The sequence below is a fragment of the Falco peregrinus genome, chromosome 6, assembly GCF_023634155.1.
Source record: "Falco peregrinus isolate bFalPer1 chromosome 6, bFalPer1.pri, whole genome shotgun sequence".
Taxonomy (NCBI): Eukaryota; Metazoa; Chordata; class Aves; order Falconiformes; family Falconidae; genus Falco; species Falco peregrinus.
The window spans coordinates 67,279,981-67,287,989 of NC_073726.1; the positions used below are offsets into that span (position 1 = coordinate 67,279,981).

General features: G+C 46.7%; 1 protein-coding gene across 1 annotated transcript; it reads left to right on the forward strand.

Moving 5' to 3' along the window:
* Window positions 1-237: 237 nt before the first annotated feature.
* YARS2 (tyrosyl-tRNA synthetase 2) lies at window positions 238-8,009 on the forward strand. The gene is made up of 6 exons (XM_055807198.1): window positions 238-1,074; window positions 1,983-2,150; window positions 4,765-4,920; window positions 5,255-5,425; window positions 5,896-6,493; window positions 6,768-8,009. The coding sequence occupies exons 1-5, from the start codon at window positions 272-274 to the stop codon at window positions 6,053-6,055; spliced, it is 1,458 nt and encodes a 485-aa protein (XP_055663173.1). The 5' UTR covers window positions 238-271; the 3' UTR covers window positions 6,056-6,493; window positions 6,768-8,009.

Sequence of the window (8,009 nt, forward strand, 5' to 3'; positions counted from 1 at the left end):
TGGCAGGTTGGGAAAACATCCGAGGCAGGAGCCAACACATCCCGCCTGCGGGCACATCTTCTCCAGTATCCCGAAGGGCAGTCACCGGCCGGCGCCCGGGCCCGCAGCACTCCCGCCGCCGACCGCCAGGGCCTTCCCCCGGCTCCTCCCGGCCGGGCCTTCCCGCACACGACGCCCGACCGCGGCCGGGCCGCCCCGCCCCGCCGGCTGCGCCCCCACCCCCGCCGCCCCGCCCGCCGCCCCGCCCCAATCCCAGCGTCCCCCGCGCAAGATGGCGGCGCCCACGCTGCGGCGGCGCTGCGCCCGGGCGGCGGAGCTGTGGGGCGGCCTCCGCCCGGGTCCGCTACCGCTACCGCTCCGGCGGCGAGCTCACGAGAGGCCGCGGCGGGCCCGGGGCGCCGGGGGGCTGCTGGCGGCGCAGTGCGAGCGCGGTCTCTTCCAGGAGGTGTTCCCGGCGCAGAGCGCGGAGGAGCAGCTGCTGGAGCTGCTGGAGCCGGGCCGCCCGCCCCTCACCGCCTACTGTGGCTTCGACCCCACGGCCGACTCGCTGCACGTCGGGCACCTGCTGCCCGTCGTGGCGCTCCTCCACTTCCAGCGCGCCGGCCACGACGTCATCGCCGTGGTGGGCGGGGCCACGGCGCGCCTGGGGGACCCCACGGGCCGGGAGCGCGCGCGGGAGCCGCTGTCGGCGGAGCGGGTGCGGGCGCACGCGCGGGGGCTGCGCGCCGGCCTGGGGCGGCTGTTCGAGAACCACCGGGAGCTGTTCTGGGCGGCGGGCGGCGGGCGGCTGGGGCGGGCCGCGCTGCTGGACAACACCGCCTGGCTGGGCCGGCAGCCGCTGCTCGACTTCCTGGGCGGGGCGGGCGGGCGGCTCCGCATGGGCGCGCTGCTGAGCCGGCAGAGCTGCCAGGCGCGGCTGCGCAGCGCCGAGGGCATGAGCCTGGCCGAGTTCCTGTACCCGGCGCTGCAGGCCTACGACTTCCTGCACCTGCACCAGCACCACGGCTGCCGCGTCCAGCTGGGGGGCGCCGACCAGATGGGCAACATCATGTCCGGCTACGAGCTCGTCACCAGGTACCGCCGGGGCTGGCGGGCGGGCGGGCGGCGCTAGCCTCCGCGCTCACCCGGGGCGGCGGGGGCCGGGCGCGGGGCTGCCGCGGGGGGGGCTGCCGCTGGGGGCCGGCCCGGACGCGGCGCAGAGCCGAGGGATCCGGGAGCAGTGCGTTGCCCTGGCCTTAGGCCTGGCCCAGAGGCGCGTTTGGGCCGCGGATTTAAGCCTGTTCCCGTGCAGCGTTACGGAATCTGTAGCGGAGGGGACGGCTCTCGTAGCAGCGGGCGCAGGAGCCGCAGGGAGCCGCGCCGGGAGGCGGCAGGGCCGGGGCGGGCGGGCGCGCTGCGCGGCGGGCACCGGAGCAGAGGCAGCTGCGGTGCGTTGGCCAGGGTGGATGCGTTTCTTCTCAGAAATCCCGTGAAACCTGGTGAGGATGAGCTTCTGCTTATCCACCAGATCTGCCGCGAGCCTTAGAGAATTCGCAGCGTACAGGCGGGGGTGGGGATGCGGCTGCGGTGCGCGACTGGCTGTTGCGGGGCAGAGCATCGGCACGGCGAGAAGCAGCCCTGGGAGCGCCCCGGCCACAGGAGCAGCCTCAGTGCTCAGGGCAAAGAGGAAAGGTACAGGATGTACCGGTTGCCAGTGATGTTGCCATGAAACTACTTGTTTAACGGCTGTAAACTTTGTTACGCACAAAAGAACTCAAGTAGTTAAGTTCAAGGGTGTTTGGTGGTGTTTGTAGGTTTTTTTTCTTAAAGCACCCTTCACAGAAGTGTTCTGGCATCTTTTCCCCCTCACCCCCTTGTCTTAACTGCTTTATATCAAGGATAAAGTATTACAGAACGCTTGTATTTTAGTCAGCTTTACCAATATGTGGGGGGGTTTTGTTGTCTTTTCTTCTTTAACATGCAGTGACTCTTTCCTTTCTCAGGATGACGGGAACAGATGTGTTTGGAATTACTGTACCTCTTATTACCAGTACTACTGGAGATAAATTGGGAAAGACTGCTGGCAATGCAGTTTGGCTAAACAGAGATAAGACTTCTCCATTTGAACTGTATCAGTTTTTTGTCAGACAACAGGATAACGTAGTTGAAAAGTAAGTAGTTTTTCTTTGTCTTGCTTTCTATCATAGTTTATAAAACCTGATCCTAACTGTAACTGTTTCATTGGGGTGTGTGCAACAGAAGCTCTGTGTAGAAGTATATGTTAATTATAACTGTACATTCATTAAACAAACAGGCATGACTGGTTCTTAGGTATACAGGATAGTGGAACCTGTCTCCATATGCTGGCATGTGCATCATAAAATTAGAACGTGGATGAACAAACAAGTAAAGTGTAATGCATTTTGTTCTGCCAGTGGGGTGACTTTATTGTATAGGTATGTTAGTTTCAGTACCGTAACATCACAGTTATCAAATGAAATCTCTCCTGCCGACTAATAAGCAACTGCAGTCAAATAGATACTAATTACTACAAGTTCTTACTTAATATGAGGTATTCAGAAACACTGCATTTTAATTGCAAGAAGCTACTGAACTGGTTGTAAACAAACACATAAAGTTCAGCTTGTAGAACTGCATCACATTAAAAACTGCATAGCCCTAAGAAAATTTTGATAGTGCCTTGTTAAGAAAAAGCCAGGAAGTTCATATTTACGGTTGTACTAACCTTTTAGTTCAGTGGTCTCCAAACTTTTTTGATCACACCCCTCTGTCAGTAAAAAAAAAATCGAGCATTATCTCCCAATACACATATATTTATTTATTTATAGAGTATATAAGTGTACTGCTTAAGTTGTAATATTTCCTTCCTGCACCACAATGGATAATTTTGCATACCTGCTGTGTGCTGGCACCCCACTTTGGAGACCACTGGTCTAGATAAAAACATGCCTAGCATACAGTTAATGCTGTGGTAGTAGTGTGGTTAAAAAGAAGGGAAAATGGTATGATTTTAAGCTCATGGCAGGCAGTATACAAGGTAGCGTAGAAGGGATTTACAACGTAGAGGCTTTCAGGCATCAGTTTTAAGTCATTGTTGAAAGTGAAAACTAAGGCAGAGGAGAAAAACAGAATGAACAAAATGAATATACCTGGTCAAATCCCCAGTTGCTTCGAAGCTAGTAGTCAGTCAGCACCCTCGGCTATAGTTTAGTAGTGTAACTGTGGTAAAAATGTTTCATGTAATTTTGCCCACCTCTGGACAAACATACCATGTATTTCTATCCATGTAGCGTAACTCACACAGTTAAGCATTAATTAAAAATGTTTAGAATATGATGAGAGGAGTGCTTGTTACATAAATGGCCGGTAGTACTAACGTGGTGAAACCTTAAGGCTGTCTGATGTTCTTCTCATATACCTTGTATGGGAATTTTAGTGGATCTTTTTGAAAGTTGCTGATACGAATGATTTGCATCATTCTGACCCTGCTTAACGTTAGAGGGTTTCCCTGAACTTAACTGTTCATCTTCCTCATCTTGGAACACAGAAACAAAGATTTCTGCTTACAGTTATAATGGCAAGTGCATTGATCTGTAAAGCAGATGAGACTAATGCACCAAAACCTGGAAGGATATCCAAATACTACTTAAAGCTGTAGCACGTGCAAAGACAAAATACTGAACATTCATTACTTAGAGTAGAGCAATTCCAATGAGCAAAGCGTGGTCTTCGATTCATTGTGCTGTCTCTGAATCCAAGTCAGCCACACATAATTCAGTAGTCTTACTGACCAGTGTAAAAATACTAAAATCATGTAATGAGAGAAGGGTCGTGGAAGTATGAGAAATACCATGTGACAGGTTTCCTTCATTGGTGGTTAGCCTCCATGCTGGTGTACCAGTGACATGACTGAAAATAAATAGCCAATAGCTTTTTTCAGGGCATTACGTTAATTTTAGTAAGTTGCTATATGTTCTCTTTTAAATCTGCTTTTCTTTAGATTTCAGTAGCACTGTCAAATCTGAGTCTTCATAAACGTCAGATAGGTACTTCCCTTTCATATTGTGACCTGTCATATAACTCTGATACCTCTCTCAAAGGTTATTTCCTGATATTTCAAATTTAGGTTCTGCATCCACACCACTTTTCAGACTGAAAAGAAGGGTATGTGGGTACCTAATATGAAAATATTCCATGCGTTCAGATTTTGTAACAGTAAAGGTACTTTTATTTTTTTAATACGCTGCATTTCATGGTACTGCAGGCCCATTAAAATGGATTTTGTTGTAAAGAGTATGCTTAGACAGGCACCTTTAAATTCTTGATTATCCTAAATAATCTTCCTGCCAAGATACTTGTGAATACGTATCATACTTTTGTCTCTTGAACACCACTGACAAGCAGTGTTATTTTGCATTAGCATATTGTGCAACTAGTAAGAATATAATGTAAAACCTTATTACGTGACACACAATTGCAATAAATCCTGTAACTTGTTGTTGATTGCAGTATAATCTTCATAAAAGCATCTGATGCTATCTTATGTCTGAAGACATTAACCTAGGCAGCATATAAAATAAAACGTGAATTATCCCGGTAAGCTGAAGCACGTGGGCGAAAATAAAGAGTTGTTTGAAAGGACAAAATACGGATTTCTTGGATGGAGTAAGAATCATTTTAGCATACTTAATGAAAATTGAATGACAAAGGCAGGAAATCTGTAATGCTGGCTGTACAGACAAAGTATTTTTTCCCTGCTCATAGATACCTGAAACTCTTCACCTTCCTTCCTCTTGAGGAGATTGACCACATCATGGAAATGCATGCTAAAGAACCTGAAAAATGGGGCCCTCAGAAACGACTTGCTGCAGAAGTAACCAAGCTCGTTCATGGTAGAGAGGGGCTAGAATCTGCTAAGAGGTAAAGTCTGATTTGTCGAGCAGTTTTCTTTCAGATTTACTCAGTGGTAATTATCCATAGATTTTCAGGGACTACTTTCATGTGGTTAGTTGTTGCTCAGCCGTTAGAAGAGAAAAATGCAGTAATTCTGTAGGCTTACAGATACATTAACAATATATACAAAAATTGCAATGCAGTGGGTTATGATAAAAAAAATAATCGGGGTGTATTTCAAGTTCTTCTGTTACTGTGTGGACCCTCGGAATAACTTGGGGAGGGGAATTAGATCAGTTGAGTAGCACTTTGTGTGAAGATGAGACTAGCATTGTATTTCGAAGGATCTTTGTTCCTACAGGTGCACTAAGGCCCTTTATTACAGCAGCGTGGAGGCACTGGAAGCCATGTCTGACCAAGAGTTACAGGAACTTTTTAGACAAGCTCCTTCAGCTGAATTGATGCTTGAACCTGGAATGAGTGTTCTTGACTTGTGTCGCAAAGCAAATGCCATTCAGGATGGACCTAGCGGGTATGTTATCACCTGTGCTCTTTGGTAATACCTCACTTAAACAAGCTGTAGTGGTATGCTTTCAGAAGTCAAAAAACTAGGACAGCCAAATCAAGCAGAAACAGGCTACTGATCTACGTAGCAGCGTCAAAGAGGGGAGCAGGCAGCCTTATTCCATTTTGAACTAAAAGTGTAGGATAATGCAGTCTCTTGTACCTTAGCTGTAAAATCTACACCTGATGAAGAGACAGCCTGAGGCAGCAGCCTAAGTTTTCTTATACCTCTCAGAAAGAATGGGAGTGGTAGAGGCTAAGGTTAATTTCAGTCACTCTTGACCTGGACTGAAAGTAAAGTGCCAGAGAATTAAAATCTATTCAATTATGGATCCAACCAAAAAAACCTTAACTGAACTTTCAATACTTAACAGCAAGAAATGGCTTCCTCTTGCAGTTACCAGTTACTTGTTTTTTGTTTGTTTGGGGTTTTTTTAGGTACCAGAAAATTAAAGATGGTGGAGTTTCAATAAATGGGATTCGTGTGACTGATCCCGAGACAGTTCTTATTCTTGGACAGCATATTCTCAAGAATGGAGTATCATTACTTAGGATTGGAAAGAAAAATTACTACATTATAAAGTGGCTGCAGTTGTGACAACAGAGTATCTCCCTAAAACGACAGATCGTTTCAGCTTTGCTGCTTGAAGAAGTACTTGAAGATGTTTCTATACTGTGCATTACTACACAGCTCACAAACTGCCTGATACCATAGTGTTATTTTCAAATTACACCAGCAGAGTTCAGATAAAGGCAGTTAAGTTACACCACTGAAGAGATTTTTAGCTACTCTGCCTTATTCAAAGCACCATTCCTAAGAGGATATGCACAAGAGGAAAAGATTAATTTCAGAGTCCAAAGATGGAGATGCTCTTCCCTTTTAACAACCTGTGTTGTAGGACAACAGTGTCCAGGTACTCCACAGCATAATCCACAGCAAGATGCCTAAAGTATACTTAAAACCGGTAGTTCCTACAAAGGATGTATGCTGCTATCCAGTTGGACTTCATCTTAACAGAGAAACCTGCATAATTGGGTAAGGACAACCAACCTGCAATCAACATTTTTTATTTTTTTTTCCTTGTTCTGCACAGGTTTCCTTTCAAGGAAGCTGCAGAAGATTGACAATAAATGAATAGAATGATTAAGCCCTAGTATCCAAGTTTCTTAGCGGTTTCATATGGGGGCACATTGCATCAAAGGTTTCTAGCCTTAAAATGGTAATACAGAGCAAATTCACTTTTTGAAATGTGAGCCTTTCCCAGCTTAAATCGGCCTGATGAATCCTTTTTATGCCTTTGTGTGCTTAGTGTGACTCATCAGTGTGGGTGACACTCATTCTGCTTCTTCAGTCCTGTGAACTACATGGATGGATCTGTGCTATCTACAGTCTCTTTCGAAGGTAGACCCTGGCACTAGTTCTGCGGGCTCTACAGTCAGTTGCAAGGTGCTGTATTATGCCAGGAGATTTGAAGCATGTACATTAAAGATTTTAATTTTAGCTGCCTAGGACTGGTGGGTGAACAGCAGCAGAAAGGTATCTGGAACAGAAAACATGTGGGGGAAGCTGTAGTGCTTTTGCAGTTAAAAAAAGTCAGACCCTTCAGACAGGGCAACGTGCAAAAGCTGCACTTCACCCAAGAGCAGGAAGCGATCTGACTGCTGCTTGGCCTAGCCACCATCGGGGAGCGTAGTTTTCTTGTAAAGACAGCATGACAGTGAGAATGTACTTCCAAGACTGGTAGAACAGCAACATCTGTACTTCAAAGTAAAATTGCTTTATTGCTCCAAAACACACTCAGACACCCCACCCCCCCCCCCCCCTTTATTTTATTGCTATCCACTTACATACCTGGAGTCAAATAAATATGGAGTATAGTGCCTTGCTAAATTCCCTGCCCATGGTGGTGTTTGGGATTGGGTTGGCAATACAGGTGCCACAGTACTTACAGCCAGGTCACCTGAACAACAAAACCCACATGTGGTTACCAAGATTATTTATAGTACAAGTCTGTATTTAAATTACTTTAAATTGAGTGGTACAATAGAGTCATGTAGTTGGCTGGCTTAGAATTTTTTTTTATTAAGGCCCCTCCCTGCTCCAGTGCAAATACTTATGAAACCCTCAGCCTGATCTAGGAAGTGACTGATTGCAGTGTTGTGTTCAAGGTTTAGAGTAGCCCTCACTCTTTGGCCAAGGAGAATAATTTCCTAGTCTGTGAAAGTCCTAGACAATAGAATTTTGCAGTCAGAAGGGGAAGAGACCTTAATCTGAGCTACCTGGATGTGGTAACTCATCACCATCTCTTATGTTAGAGTAAGTCATGGTATTTCAACTGGCTTAAAACCACCAAGCCTACAAGAAGAACGGGGAAATAATTAGAAGCGTCAACAAGTCTCAAGAATCCAGACAGATATTCTATAGTTGGGCAGAGAGCTTCTGTTTTTTCAGTTGTTTGGGTTTTTTTAACTTGATATTGATTGACTTGATGTTGGATTTGTTGTCAGTCAAAACTTCAGTAGTAATAAACTGTAGTGGCTTGCTGCTTATA

Excerpts from the sequence above, each read along its gene's own strand:
- YARS2 (XM_055807198.1), top strand. The coding sequence starts at position 272 with ATGGCGGCGCCCACGCTGCGGCGGCGCTGCGCCCGGGCGGCGGAGCTG. Across the intron at positions 1,075-1,982 it reads GGCTACGAGCTCGTCACCAG|GATGACGGGAACAGATGTGT; the intron begins GTACCGCCGGGG and ends TTCCTTTCTCAG. Across the intron at positions 4,921-5,254 it reads GGGCTAGAATCTGCTAAGAG|GTGCACTAAGGCCCTTTATT; the intron begins GTAAAGTCTGAT and ends TTGTTCCTACAG.